This window comes from Betta splendens, chromosome 14 (genome assembly GCF_900634795.4).
Source record: "Betta splendens chromosome 14, fBetSpl5.4, whole genome shotgun sequence".
Taxonomy (NCBI): domain Eukaryota; kingdom Metazoa; phylum Chordata; class Actinopteri; order Anabantiformes; family Osphronemidae; genus Betta; species Betta splendens.
This window is the reverse complement of record NC_040894.2, coordinates 11,620,011-11,635,745: the sequence shown is the minus strand read 5'-3', so window position 1 is coordinate 11,635,745 and position 15,735 is coordinate 11,620,011. Positions and strand designations below refer to the sequence as shown.

Here is a 15,735-nt window from a genome sequence, read left to right as displayed (position 1 = left end):
CAAAAACATCAAATGCAGCACATCTTAATTTTGTTTTTTCGACATACACCAATGGAATTGGTAAAATGCAGTAAATGATCAGCAAACATAAAGTAAAGCTGATTTGTGAGTTAGATTTACAGTTTTCCTGTCAGGTATAAAAAATTCCCCCACAGATTTTTTTAAACACATTTAATTTAGTGTTAGGCAGAATTGAGTGCAGCCAGTTTGCTGTATCTGTTTCTCTTCCCTTCCATTTTAATAGATTTTCAATTATGCTCTGAGTACATCCAGCCTATTCACCACCGGTGTGTTATGCATGCCTATGCAGTACAGTCTGTACAGGTATAACACAAAGCGCCTTGAATAATAATGAATGAGTTAAACCTGTGTCCTCGTACTGTATGCATGCATGTGTGCGTGTTTCTGTGCATGCCCTTCTGTGCTTGCCAATTATGTATGCCTATCGTGACGTTTTCGGCCCATCAGTTGTAGCCAGTTTCCATGGCAACGTCTCTCTGAGAGCACAGACGTGGGAGAGAGGGGAAAGGAGTTGAGACAATTACTGTGGTGGAGGGTGCTGAAAAAGGAAGAGCCCGCGATGATGAGTTTGAAACAGTGTGAACCGTGGGCTGAGACGGAACGAGAAACAGATGCATGTGTTGTGAGTGAGCGAGCACTTGTGTGTGTGTGTGTGCGTGCGTGTGTGCATGTGTTGATTTTCTGGCGGAAGATGGTGCCATGCCCAGCAGTGCTGAGGTCATGGTTGTCATGACTACATACATGAAATTATTATGTGCTATGTGGAAGTAAAAGACCTTTAAACATTTGTGTGTTGAAACATCACTGCCGGGCATGTAAGTCAACGTGAATTGGATTTTTCTGCGCTCTAAGTGAGAGTCTCACAGTGAGTCAACAGGAATCTCTAATACAATTTAGTTTCCATGGTGACAGGAAGGAGAATTATACATCTCTTTCAAACAGAGGGAAAACGCCAGCTTGAAGCCTTGTTGTTGCTTTATTTTCTGTCTGAATCATTATTTAGAGCGCCGATAACCTGACCCACCTCACAAATGAATCCCTGAGCCGTCTCACAGCCATGTTCACGGTCGAGGCAAAAAGGTTTATGCGCATAAAAATGGCACAAATGTTGAAAAAAAGTTACTGCAGCTGCAACAACATCTTTTTTCTGTGGAGATCAAATCTGTCAACTTGGCTTTGTTATGTAATCTAATAGGCATTCAGTGCTCTATAATTTGATATGTTAATATTCTGAAGGTACAGACCGTAATGAAAGGCTATCATCCTCTCGTTACTGCCTCTCCAAGACATGTTCATGGTTATTTCGGAGCGCGTAAAGAGGCTGCGAGCGTCTCAAAGACGATTTCTAAATGCAGCTGTTTCTCAACAGCTTTCAGTTTGGCGGTTTTTGATCCGTTTTCCATCTCCGTGCTTAACGTCATGTCTGTGGTATCTGCAGAAACGCTCACAGATGGGCAAGAAGAGTGACCCTCAGCAGAGAGGAAATAACAAACCTGGAGGTGCTCATTTTGGCATTACTGTTTTATTAGAATACGGCATGAGAATTGCTGTTTATTAACTGTACATCGTAGTGTAACCTAATAAATATAAAGTAACCCACCAAATTTACTGTAGCGTACAATGATGATAAATGTATAAAAGACGGATACAAATAGATAGTCAGTTTCTGGAATGCTTTGTCTAGAGCCACTACGTAATGACATTCAACTGAACCGTATTTCTTGCTCCTGTGCTTTAATAGTGATTGTTCAGTCTCGTCACACACACACTGTTGGCAGAGTTCTGAGGTTTCAGCGTCCTGTGTCAGATGAACAGGAACATCATTTGGCACGACGTGTTCTGTTTACTGAATGTAAAGAACAGTTAAAGTTGCTCCAGTTTGGCTGGAGTTCAAATCCCACCGATATTTGAGTCACTCCTCTTATTAAACCATTAAGTGACACTGGACGTAATCATCTGCTGCGTGAGGCTGATACAATACATTTTAATTTAGCATGTTAGTGGCGATTTTTCCACAAAGCTTCTTGAAACGTGAGGTTTATGTTACATAAGGACGAGTCAGTCCAGATTAAAGGAGGCTCATTCTGCCCTTGAGGAAAGTGAGAGGATGAGCTAATTTTCCAATATTCTACCTATTTTAAGCGTGACTCCAGTGATATGTTGCTTCTTACTGTGAACAAATCCATTGGATTTACTGAACTGAAAACCAAATGTGTTTCTCGAGTCGCAAACTTCTGGTGCTGCTTAATTTCATATCCCAGAACAGCAGTGCCTCTCAGTATCTTCCAAACCATTACACATTCCTGTTAACAACTGAACTGGGTCAATGACAATCATCTTCACCCTTGAAAACACAGACAATCAGTGGGAAACCGAAACGAAACAGAAGGTTCCTCACATTACAGCTTGATTGTTGACGCTTTCACACAGTCTGAACTCATTTCTACGTGGCCTATTTAACGCCACTCTTTGCTTCCAGCGTTACCACTGTGACCACTAGATGGCGCTTTGACGTGGACATACAGGAAGCAGACGTATTATTACCCGCCAAAATAAACAACAGTTCTCGTCTTGTCCTGATTTCAGGGAATTGAGACATGTGACAGACATATTAGTTTAATTCTGGTCTTTTTAATGGATTTGTCCACATAAGAAAATGACAGAACTATTGTAGCTGAGCTGAGTCTGTTAATCCTGGTATTGCTATTATTATTATTATTATATATTATTAGTATATCTATCAATTAAAATAATATTTTAGTTTATATGGATACATTTATGGTTTAAATATTTATTTTAATGTTGTGTTTTTTACGCAATAACAAATATAAGTTTTTGTTTTACTGTATATTAAAGCTCTTGGAATGAAAAACACATTTAACAATAACTAAACAGTGGATCAGCGACACCGCACAAATACTGAGTCTTCACACGGGCTCAAGATAACGTGTGACTTGGTTTAACATGATGGAAATTAGTCAAATAGGTTTCAAGGCCTGTCTTTTACTGTAAGTGGACCCTGGCACTGTGAAACCTAATTGTGTCAGAGCAACAGTTTGCTAATTGATGATAAACATGACAGGTTGTCCTCAGACTTGAACCACATTTCTACACACAGATCAAACTCATGAACCATGTTCCTCTTCCTTCACATATGTTCGATGACTTCACTGTCTACACTTTTTACATTACTGAAACACTGGCATGAAGTCATTTTTGTCTCATCTGCCGCTTAATTTCATTACACGCACTGACTAAGACCGTGTTAATATGTGTCATGAGTTGTACATGTCTCTGTGCTGTTGTCGATTGCTTTTTGTACACAGCTCTATATTTTCTACGTCATATTGGAGAAACGTGGATGTGACTATAGGATAGTGGAAGATGAGTAAGCGTAAGCTTCACTGGTAACAGGAATAAGGCCCTGGCCCTGCCCACTAAAAACACAGCAGAACTAACAGGTTTCTATTGTCTAACAACTTAAGTCACTGTGCCAAAATAAAAGGCCCGTTAAATAAAGTGTCAGTAAAGGTCAGATGGTGCGTTTAACTGACTTTTTACTTTGGCACAATGGTTTTCAGATATAAACATGTGTGGTTATATAAGCATGAACCTAGCGCGTAGCATAAAGTTGTCCTTCTTCTGAAAGCACATCAGTAGCTGACTGTTCGAGTCGAGCTTGATGACAGTTGATCTCTTGTTACGGTGGGTGTGAGTTGGAGTTTTGACAGAGTCTGGTATCCAGAGGATGCTGCTGAGGTTGGTGCTCCATCGAGAAGGTCAGAAGCACCTGGTACAGCATTTCAGGCCCAGGCCCTTCCTTTAGTACCTCAAAGTCTCACAGTTCCCGCGCACAAACCGCCTGTCGTATAGTTTTACACTTGCAACACAATCACAGCAGTGGGGCCACGGGCGCCTTTCATCTGGATTAAATGGAATGATATCAGAACAATCCTGCGTTTAGTACTTCGGTCGAAGGAATTTTGCTTTCCAGTATGTGGAGATTCACAGTGAACTGAGCGACTGGATCGATAAGAGCAGCATGGGGAAAGTCCAGCCCTTCAGGAATATCTTATTAAATGATATAATGGGTCAAAGGCAACACAAACACCTGCTGCATCCTTCTTCTGCCTTCTTTCAGCTCTTCAGTATCTTGTCCAGACATTTGAGACGTTCGTTCTGAACGTTATTACCCTGTTAAATGGCAGTCATCAGTTCTTATCACACCTCCATTATGCTTTAGAGTTAATTGCGCCTATCAGTGAAATGAGGTCAATCAAAACAGCGGAACTGTTTTTACCTCTGGACTCTGATGGCAAACTGACAACGTCCATTTAATGGGGTTATAAATATTCAGTGCGATGCTCGTATCTGCGATCAGAGCGACATAATCGAGCAGAGGCAACAAGCTTACATTCACATTATCACTCACATGGGTCTTCTGGTTTTGTCCAAGATTAGACTGTTGAAAACCACAACCAGTGATATGGGAAGGATAGATGGAGAGAGAAGGAACAGGTCTCCATTCATTCTTCTGAGTCTCTCGCACAGATATTAGCTTTTCTTCCCTCGCCAGGCGTCCTGGCTGTTAGAAGCTCACCAAGGCGTAGACCATACTTCAGCGGGAATCGGAAAAACAGGGGGGGGAAACAGTGATTGTGCTGCTGTTTTCCTTCAAGCCTCACAGTTCAGCTGTAAAGACAGTTTAACTCACCTGTAGAGATAATAGAAGAAAGAGAGCAGATAAAAGCCCAGCTTGCACCAGGACTCCTTCTGGCAGTAGTTGAGTATGTCTGCATTCATCACGCTGACGGGGTCGTACATGACCTCTGACCCGTCGGCCGGCCGATGGAAGAACCTGGAAGGACGCGGACGTGTGGGTGACTCGTGCCTCGTCCCACAAACAGAAGCTTTGCTCTGTGCCCGTACCTCCACAGATGGTAGAAGAGCAGCGGGATGTTGAGGCCCAGCGTCACCCACTCTCCGGCACACATGAACATCAGGCAGAAGAGCCCGTGGATGGAGTACTCTGGTACGACCAGCTGAGCGGAGCACATACAGTACGGGAAGGGGGGGGGGGGGGGGGGGGGGATTAGAGTGGAGCGCTGCATGCTGGTACAAAAAGTCGAGCGATGCTGCAGAACTCCATGGAAAACACAGTCTGCAGATCTGCAAAGACAAACTCACACCGCGAGGCAAACGCTCTCACACAAAAGGTGTTAATGTTACTCAAGACTCGCTGCTGTTACGAGTACAAATGCCTTTTGCAACTCTGTGGATATAGACTGCTTTTGAATGTTGCAGAACCCCTGAGCCGTGCTAGTACCACAGACGGATCTGAATAATGAAATTTAATTGAAAGGTCCTATTTTTAGAACAGATAGTAAGAAATATAAAGCACTACGTTTTCTCTATACATGACTATAAAATGGCCTCCGCGCTGTGACGGGTTCCACAGACGTCGCGCTCTCGGTCGGAACAACATCTGCATCGGCGCGTCTGTAGAGCGGCGGCGGCGGTGGTGGGTTACGGGGCTGCAGGTACGCGTGATTCACTGTGAATCACAGCCCTCGCAGCGAAGGAAGACGAGTGGTCATGGGTGTCTGCAGCCCCTCTGGCTTAGTCACTGAGCAGAAGCAGGTAGAAAGCAGCTATTACTCACCCTGCGAAGCAGGTTGCAGATTCTTTCGATGTTGAGAATCCTTTCTCTCTGAGAAGGGGACAGTAGTAAAGTCTGGTTAATCGCTGGCATTTCTACATTTATTTTTTCAACAATAAAAAAACATCAAATGTAGACAGTTTTAGTTTCAAGGTCATCGGACCAATGAATAAAATGGCCTGATGAATACATCAGGTTATGAAATTTACAGTTTGTACAGTTGTCTTTACATTCTTTTGTATTAAAACTGTTATAAAACGCATCTATAATTCATTTGTCTTCGCCGCTTGGTTACAGGAAAAATAGGCTCAGTTGTTCATCTTGTGCCCAATTACAAAAGATGAAGAGTCTGCTGTTAAGAAACCCGAAGTGAAAACAAAGCCAAACTGATTGAGATGCTCCATCATCAGGAACATTTGAAGCAATTAGAGCGGCCCCGTGCTCTCCGTGCATCGGGTCTCCCGCGAGCCATGAAAAACAGGCCCAATTATCACTTTGAGAAATGAAAGCCATTCATCTTTCGCCGCCTGCAGTCGCCGGCGGCTCCTTTTAGTCGGTGTCCATTGATTTTCCAGCCAGTTGAATAAGATGCTCGCTCAGATGAATTCCCCGCCATCACCAGGCTACGGAGCAGGTAGCGCTAACTCGCCTCGGCCCATTTGTCCTGGGAATTACCCTGGAATGGACACGCTGAGTGCCATTTCACGACATACTGAGACCTCGACCTCGTGGGATCGAAGCCTCCGCCGCTGAGACCCGTGATCCGTTCACTTTAAGTGGGACCGCGAGCGGCACCGTTTAATAATTCCGCCGGCCATGAATTCAGTCCCATGGTGACGTGAAAGTGGATTTTGACCTGAATCTACAGCGGGGCGCTGGCTCTCTCCACCCTCTCTGTTTGTTTGCAGTTGTTGATTTGCTCTGTATAACGTTGGACAGTTTCCTGTGCTCCACACGCTTTTCTCAATATCTCGACTGAATAAAAGAGCACCGAGGAGAGAGGTTGCACTGAGGTTGTTTTCAAGCATGTATTTGATTAGCGGTTTAATAAGACAGCCAAGGAAATGTTTTGTCTTTCGGCGGCTTCAAAATAATTCATTGCTTCCATCTTTTTCGTCAACAGTGGCAGTTTAGTGAACAGCAGTGCCCTTTGTTATCATCATTTATTTCCCAAGGCTGTGGCCTGGTAAATCCTCCACTCTTTGTGCAGTTTATTGATTCGGGGAGCGGCTGCTGGTATCACATCCTGGCAGACTGTGTTATTTTTGAGGTACAATGACAAATTGCTCTAGTCGGTCACACAATGGAGAAGGGGGGGGGGATCTGTACAGTGCAACAGTGCAGTTACACAAGTTGAACTGTAACATCAGTCTAAAATCTGCATCTAAGGAAAGTGGAACTTCCATTTTGAAGTGTTTGTAGCAGAGCTGCTGGGTTTGATTGCATTGTATTTTAAAGGTGTCACACCTCCACACCCCCACAGCCTGCTTTCCTCACATCTCCCTCTCCCACTCCTCATCACTCTCACTTTGCAGTTCAGACGCAGGTTCACATGATTGCTGGAACATTAGCTAACTTGTGAAAAAGACGTTCACAGCTGCCGCTAACTTGCTAAATGAATAATGCCACTTGTCGGTGACTCACCATAACGCTGCTGTTGTGCCACTGGAGGCCTAGCAAATATACATTGTGTGTGAAGGGATCACCGCTGGAGGAGGATGGAGAGATTAGCCTCCCAGAGTTTGTCGGTGTCACTCAAGAGAAGAAGTTTGCTTCGTGTGACGGAGGGGTGAGACCTCGTTAGTGCACCTTGACTGTGGCGGCAGCTAAACGGCAGCTTCATTTGCATCAGTCTCTTTAATTGATTAAGCCGACGAGCCGACGTCTTTGTGACAGACTGATTACTTCAATCTACATACAAATGAGTGTTCGAGGCAGGGGCCGCCTCTCTGCTGCCGCTGCAATCAGCTGGAGGCTTGGATTAGTAGGATTTGTTTTCAAAGTACTACAAATATTTGATGATGAAAAATTAATGGGTAGGCTAAACGTGGCTGCGTAAAACATTTAAATGGTTTAACTCCAAATCCAAAATCCCAAAACATTCATTTATATAAAATTCCAATCGCTAAAGGCAGCACGATGTGGGTTCCCTCCCTCAAAACTGGCTTTTAAGTGTGACTTAAATTTGTTTTTGTAAATGGAAGGTCACATGAAATGCTCCCTGGTGGTGCAGCTCGCTCACTGTTCTTCGTCAAACTGCAAAGAAGGGATCTCCCCTTCCTCTCTCTCTCTCTGTGCATCGGAGGGTTTGATCATTCTTGAAAGGAGGGAAACAGCAGGGATCTTACCGCTCTGGTGGGATTGCTCTGATCAATGGGGTTTTTGAAGTCTGTGCGAAGCTCATCAAATGCGATGATCTGGAAAATAAGGGAAGTGAGTTGGTTTTATTTTACAGTGAAAATACCCATTGATGCTCTCCTAATCTAGTACTCGACCACTTCTACTCGGATGGTACAGTAACAACAACAGTACTAATTCATCACATCCTGTACAGCTGCAGTCAGACTGTTCCCAGGGCACAGTGGTGAAATGGTTAATAATTACTTACAGTCTTCCTCAACACTGCAAATCCTCACTGCTTCTCTCCTATCGGTTTGTCCAACGTGTTGTTTTCTGTGTGACAGCTATTTCTGGGTGTTCTATATCAGGGCGTCAATAAGTTTGAATCTGACTTTGTATTATTAGCCGGATATCCATGGAGACGCAGACGGCGATCAGAGGAGGGATTTAACGCCATTAAGCCAGTCAGGCTGCAGCCATCGGTGCAAAAGCATCATTTATAATGATCTAAAATGCACCGATCCCAGACTTATCTGTACTTTATATCTCTATTGAGGTGAGCATCAGCATGTGGCCTCCACTACACTAACTCAGCCATGACTGATATCATTACATTCCTGTGTGAATTGAAACCTAGTGGTGATTTCCCATTACGAGTCCTTGTCGGCCCGCCCTCTGTTGTAAACAGATGCAGTTTCCATGGCGACATGGTGAGCCCCTAAGTGGGCACTATGGTTACTATAGCAGTGAAGAAACGCTCTGATTGGTGGAGGAGCCATGTAGAATCGGGGTGCTGTACCCGTGGGTGGAAGCAGATGAGGGCGGAGGGGGGGGGGGCGAAATCATAGTTTGATAAGCGCTTCAGTCACATGGTGGAGCTCTGAGCCAGACACACGTATCTCCCCGTCTCTTTCACACACAGACACGCTGCCTGACTCATATGGAGTCTCACCCACTTAGTCAATTGGCACGTTAGTCATTTCAAGTCCTATAGTCGTAATCATGCGTTTTGTATTTCGCGCGGCGCCTGCCTCCGTGGATCGAATGGTAAAGGCGAGGGATCAAAGCTTGGCTGTTTGCTGAGTCTGTTCTTGTGTAACCAGCCGGCCCAGCGCAGCGGTCCCCGGCGATATCCGTGCAAATACGGCGAGCAGACGGCTTCACAGCTGTCTGGCGGAGGGATTTGTGACGACTGCGCCATGTCGCCTCCCTTCGCTTTGTTTGAGGAGCTGTTTATTTACAGTGTCTGCAGCGTGGTCAGCTCCAGGAAGCAACTACAAGACTTAAAGTCACTCTGAGTGGAATCAGAGCTGCGATGCATTAAAGCCTACAGTACGGTTGCCCCCGGTGGCCCCGCTGCGGCGCCCGCCGTGTTCCTGTCAGCTTTGTACAACTGTGTGTAGGTGGATGTGTTCGTCTGCCTGCGCGGGACGGAGCCCGGTGCGGACTCGGGTCCACTCACCTGCCATATGACGAAGAAGATGAGCGCGGCGCACAGCACCAGCGTGAGCATGTAGCAGAAGGCCGCGAAGGTGAACGCCATGGCTGAGCCAGCCAGCCTGACGACGGGTGGAGAGAGAGAGAGGAAAGGGAAAGCCCCCCCCCCCACTCTCTGCTCCTCTGTTGCTATTGCTCACTCCCCCCCCCCCCCCCCCCCCCCCCCTCCGTCCTCGTCCGGGCCGAGGTTCTGTGCCGGAGCTCGGCCGGCGCCGCTCCAGGTGGACAAATCGGCTGCGGCCTCGGCTCCCTCCTGTCCGGGCTGCGTTGCCGTGTGCACAGTTGTGTGCACAGTTGTGTGCACAGTTGTGTGCCCGATCCTCCTCTTTTTCAGTCTCTGTCGGGCAAAATGTCTGTCTCCTCCTCCTCCCTGTAGGATCCCTTCAGACAAAGCCTACACATCTCTTCTGTCCCTCTCACACTAACCACTAAGTGTCGGACTGACACGCTGACAGCAGAAGCACAGGATTCCTGTCAGTACCAAGCACAGCGCTGCGTGTCCTCCAACACGGGAGGATTTATTGTCTGAGATGCTTATGGCTTGTGACAGTAGTTCGTCGTATGGCTTTTCACTTCATTTGTGGCTGCGAATCTTTTAAATCTCCTTAAACGCGCGTGTAAACAACCATAGATTGTAGCTTAGCTGTGAGATATGATCAACAGAGACAGTCTATTAGTGAATTATTTATTTATTAATACATTTGTAAGACTTCCATCAGGTTATTTACTGAAGCTATTGCTCTGGACTCTTTCAGCGGATCTAATTGCTCGTTGCCTCTGTTGTTCTTGTACAAATAGAAGTATAAAGAAGTGAGGCAGCAAATATTGAAATCATGCAAACTATAATTTCACATCACGTATCCATGGATCAATAGCTGGGCTGATCTCAGTACGGAGCAGAGAATACCTGTGTCTGGCTGGAGACGCGTCTGCCACTGAACAGTCCACTCTGTCTTCGTCTTTGTCACTTCGGGCCGGCACCATGTCAAAATTCTCTGCCCTGCATCCTCCTCTCAGACGCATCCCTCAGACGTCTCCCGAAGCATCGAGATCTGACGCGCAGGACGAACGACTCGGCTCTGGCAGAAAAGCGACAACACGCTACAGAACACCTACATGGTGAGACGCACTGCTTTGGATTCTTAACATCATCCCTGTTGTGAAGCCAGAATCTGCACAGTCCTCATAAGGAGGAGTCAGAAGTCAATTAGTCCATCTGTCTATTATCTCTCCCTCCTTATTTGCCCTTTTCTTCCTAAAGTGTCCTTCCTGTTTACGTCTTCCAGAGATTCTGGAAAGGGACCTGAATGTATATCCTGAGTCTACCGTCTCTGACTGTCTTAGTCTGCGAGAGAAATATTTCTATCACCCCTGATGTTATAACAGTCGACCAATAGCGTCGCTCCGTCTCCCTCCCTCATTTAGCTGCTCTCTCTCTCTCTCTCTCTCTCTCTCTCTCTCTCTGGCTCCTGGTCTCTCCTTCCTCGCTGTCTGTCAGTGCCCCTCTCTCTTCATTTATACATTTCCATAATCCCTTGTTCCCAGGAGACTGATGAGGGGGCAGGGCAAGCTGTAAATGTTTTTCCTTTTGTCTGTGACTCCATTCGTACCTCTCGCCGTTTTTGTAGACAGCGTTGCGTTTCTCTTTATTTCTTTGCCTTAAAAGCTGATCTCTGATCATTTATGAAATTACTCAATTTTACTGCTCCATCACTTCATTTCACTGCTAAGATCATCCATGTTTTGCATCCCAGATATTGTAGAATCGTTTCTGTGACAACTGTGGCACAAAGTGGATTTGAGAAAACGATGCCCCACGGTGACATTCTACTCAGGGATCGTTTCCTGTGTGAGCCGGCACAGCAGGTCTGTAGCAGGTGATAGATGGGGTCAATATGGTGACATTCAAGGCGGTTTCCGGCTTGTTTTATCACACACACTCACAGACATCTCAGGTTAGGTGACGCTCATCTCTGCACCTCTGCATCTCTGGATGCTGTTTTTACTGCTAGTGTTAGTGGAAGGTGAGAATTCTTCAATAATTTACATTCATATCCAGAAATGTATTGATGTAAACATGCACACTGATCATTAATTATTTATCAGGGCGTTCAATTGATTCAAAACAAGAAGGATGAATTTACCTGCTGCTCACAGATTCATTCGGCTGCATCTCCTGGAGCCCGGCTCCAGACCTCTGAATTACCGCCCACGTCTTAAAGTGAAACGTAACGGCCCTTCGCTGTGATTACCACGCCGGCATATCTAGTTCACAGCGCTGCAAATGCTGATTGCTTGTCATTAACGCCTAGCGTGAAAAATAAGCGCAATCTGGGTTAAGCAGCGCGGAGCCGTGAACGTTTGCTCCTCTGGAATCTGGGTTAGTGTGCTGGCGATCTAATGGCTGATCCGTATTTCGGTTTACTGTGCTGTCGGTGCTGGGGATTCCTGACAGTCTGCCTAAACTTACTGTTAATGTGAATCGCCTCCCTGCCACCATTTTACATGCTCCGTGGTTGGATGCCACAGGTGCTGAGAGCTGCCAGAGAGGCTTTGGCTCCATCTTGAGTCAGTCGCTCTCAAAGCATAAACAGGACGGGATGGAGACTATCAGAGCAGGTCCAAGAAGGTTAGGCCTCTGGCTGCCGAATCAACGCTTAATTAGTTTGCTCTCATTAAAGCTGTCTCACTGGATGCTCAGCCATGTGATAGTGCAGCCGTATATCAGGGTAACTAACCTCGCTCCAGCTTCCGACTGGGACCCGATCCAGATTTAAACACATTCTGGACGGATTTTAAATCAGAAGTTGGCTGTTTATCAATATTAATACGAATTATCTGTAAAGCCATGTGCATTTCCCACGCTCCATTATAATAATAATATTCTATTCAAAGGTTAACTCTAAACATTTAGGAATAAAGGAAATGTTAGGGTTCAATATTATAAAAGTTCATAGTCTCTGTCTAAGTGTCTGTATCAACTGTGAGATGAGCTGTTTGTGCACTGCTAAAAATGTAACTGATGGAGGCTACGTCTCAGGATCAGTAGGGTGTAAGGTTTAACGCCTGCAGCGGCTCTTGTTCCGTTTATTTAGGCAACACAACAAAACTCATGTTACACCCTACAGTACGTACATGCTTGTTTTCCACTTGTCGGAGGCTCAGCGCTGTCTCGTTGCTGGAATTAAGGCTCCCACTAGTGGCGATGATCAGTTGCTACAGATCTTGATGTATTCTATTCTATTCTATTTTATTCTATTCTATTCTATTCTATTCTATTCTCAGAGACAACACATTACAGGACACCTCAGTAATTATACATGGCCGTAAAGTGCACAACACCAAACACGTTTCTTCAAAGGAAAATACAAATACCCACATCCGTGGCTTTAAAATCCAATACCAGGCACTCAACTAGTCTGAAACACAATACACACAGGATACACCACTCTCGCCTTCCTCGGGGTGATTCAAGATGCAATGAGCTGAATTAATAGTACTGTGATACCATGAATGAGCCCAGAGCAGACACAAGAGACCACAGGCCACCAGGACAGAGAAAGGAAAGGCAGCGTTTTGACCACGAGTGATTCATATTTATGTATACAGAATACATAAGCGTGAAATAACCAAAGGCATAAATACTGTATATAATTGCATCATGTTGTACAGTGCTAAATAAAGAATACATATGACCTATGAGCCATAGTCTGCCAGCCATGGGCTCACTCACCTCTGTAAAGAACGTGGGCAGCATTCGAGGTCACAGACGGAGCAGCTTCTGCGCTGCAGGGTTTGTGCGAGGCGTCCACTGCGAGCCTGTCACAGCCACTTAGTTTGAACTGATGCAGCGCGTTAATGGGCCGAGTTAAGAATTCATGATCAGAGTTACAGATCTGCTGCTGTCTGAGTGGCCACTTTTCAATCAGCTACTGAGAACAAGATAGATGAGCGAGTCGCTAATACGTAATCTAACACCGCTTTTCAGCTTCTCACGTCCAAGTCAATGTCAGAATCAACACATCTGATGAGTAAAGCGATTGTTTCATGCACGGTGGGACAGTGCATGGAACAATGAGCGTTTACCTCTCTGCTTCAAATCTGAGCGTGATGCTGAAGCGCAACAGATGAGCATCAGGTTATAAATTCTCCACAAGATGGCAACACATGAGAGGCAGAGGAAGCAACAGATGGTCACGTCAGGCGCCCAGATGATTCATGAGTCACTCTGGAGGCAGAATTGACCCCAACGGTGTTATTTCCTAATGGCACAGCTTTAAAGTACATTTAAAAATATCTTATAGAGGAATAAAAAGATCTATTAATGTATATATAAAAGGCAGAGGCCAGTTGAATAGAGTCACTAGATTTATAGCACCTGTTTCACAGGTTGTTAACCTGCAGCTGAATCAGGGCAGCAAACAGCTGAAGGCGGTGCTTGGTGGGATGTGGTAGCAATTACTGTGAAGATCCCAGCGGTGCCGAATGGCCCGGAAGTAATCGAATATGTTAATAATACACTGGACGAGGTGGGATCAATGTGCCCATTGGGCATAAAGGCAACGCAGAGTTTTTGTAACAGCTGTATTGAAAGTCAACTCACCGGACACTTGCATGTAATACCTACATTTCAGCATCTATTTAACATCTATATGAGAGTTCCCTGTCCAACCTGTTGCATGACGTCCTGACAGCATGATTTTCTAGCCGTACGTCAAGTCACACATCATTCGTGTGACTCCGTTTGACAGCGACGTCTCCGTTATCTGTGCTGTGATCACTTTGCGTTCACCGCTAAGTGCGCGGTCTGTGACCGAACACAGATGAGACGCGACGGTTCTCTGGGCCCGGTTTGACCAAACGTAGCGCAGCCTTCACAAGAGTCTGCCAAAAAGTAGCTCAGCAGGATCGACGTGGAAATGCGGTTGCCATAGCAACACAAACAAATCCAGTAGGATGCTTTTCTGCCTCTAACCATAAATCAAATGATTTGCTCCCTGTAAATACAGATCACACCATGCGGAAAGGCTTGAATCCTTCCTTTATAAGATTTATAAGACGTGGCTCAGGTCTTAGTGGACACACTGCTCTGCACTATTTTCCTCAGCGATCCACTAACATGCCAGTACAGTATGTTGCATGTGACTAACCATGTGTTGCCTTTGTCCTGTAGTTGGGTTTCTCCCTCTGTGTTTTCTACAGGCATCGTCTGACTCAGAGCTGCTGGACCAGCCCACCTACCCGTGTTCTGTTTGCTGCCCTCACTGAGTTTGGTTCTGGTTCTGCACTGTTGCCTGGACACACAATTCAAGGAAATGAATTGACACCTACATGCGTTGATGTGTGTTGTGTTTGGTACAGGAAATTGCTGATTAGTTAGCATCTATTGACCCAATTTAAATGAACCATTTTAGGCCAGATTAAATAGAAACACAATTCCTATAAGAAACTGAATGATGCGGCAATAAGGGTGCTAGTGAGGGCAAGCACTGAGAAATATGTGAGTCCTCTGGAGAAGCCAGTCTGGACCAGTCACAGCTCTGTAGAGGGCCAGCACGCAAGTGGCATAAGCTAAATAATGCACAATCGTCACAAACACACCATCCCCACTGTGAAGCATGGTGTTAGCAGCATTAGCAGCGACTGGCTGTGGGGATGCTACAGGCTCTGCCTCCCATTCTACAGCTAAAAGCTCCAAGAAGCACAAGTGGAGCAGCTCTGAGAGAGAAGCGTGAGGAGCGATGAGGTCTTTAGGAGAAGATGGAGCTTTATCGTTATCTGCTTTGTAGAGATTTCCTCACATATGATGTAAAGGAGAGACTCTGGTCAAAGATGGCAGCAGGAACCTACAGTAGAACCTGAAGTTACATTATGTCATCCAGAGTAACTACAGACCTGATTCAATAATGTGTTTAGGCCCAGTTAAACAAACCTCAGCTTTATGTGAACTTAGTGGAAAGAAGTTACAGAACATCCATGATTTAATGTCTTTAAAGAAGTTTGATCATGCAGCGAACCTCCTCTGACTCACTGCCTTCACTGGACAATCTACCTGCTCTTCAGTAGGATTTGCCTGATTCTCTCCTCTGTGTAGCTACAGTAATGGGGATCAAACGAAATATGATGAAATCAGCCTCTTAATTCTAGCAACAGCACCACCTAATAAACATCTGCCGCAGTGGCATTTCTTTCCAGCTGCTGCACAGTGTGCTGTGGTA

The 15,735-nt window shown here is 45.4% G+C and overlaps 1 protein-coding gene across 1 annotated transcript; it reads right to left on the bottom strand.

The window, feature by feature from the left end:
• Positions 1-1,524: 1,524 nt before the first annotated feature.
• On the bottom strand, positions 1,525-9,643 carry cnih2 (cornichon family AMPA receptor auxiliary protein 2). Its single transcript, XM_029172763.3, has 6 exons — positions 9,483-9,643; positions 8,029-8,097; positions 5,684-5,731; positions 4,951-5,063; positions 4,736-4,879; positions 1,525-4,637 (listed from the first exon to the last, which is right to left on the bottom strand). Exons 1-6 carry the CDS (start codon positions 9,561-9,563, stop codon positions 4,610-4,612), a joined length of 483 nt encoding a protein of 160 aa, XP_029028596.1. The 5' UTR covers positions 9,564-9,643; the 3' UTR covers positions 1,525-4,609.
• Between the last annotated feature and the right edge of the window lie 6,092 nt (positions 9,644-15,735).

Bases quoted from the DNA above. Each gene is read 5' to 3' on its own strand.
- cnih2 (XM_029172763.3), bottom strand. From the start codon at position 9,563: ATGGCGTTCACCTTCGCGGCCTTCTGCTACATGCTCACGCTGGTGCTG. The intron at 5,064-5,683 runs GTGAGTAATAGC...TGCTCCGCTCAG, and splicing joins TCTGCAACCTGCTTCGCAGG to CTGGTCGTACCAGAGTACTC. The intron at 4,638-4,735 runs GTGAGTTAAACT...TTCCCGCTGAAG, and splicing joins TTCTTCTATTATCTCTACAG to TATGGTCTACGCCTTGGTGA.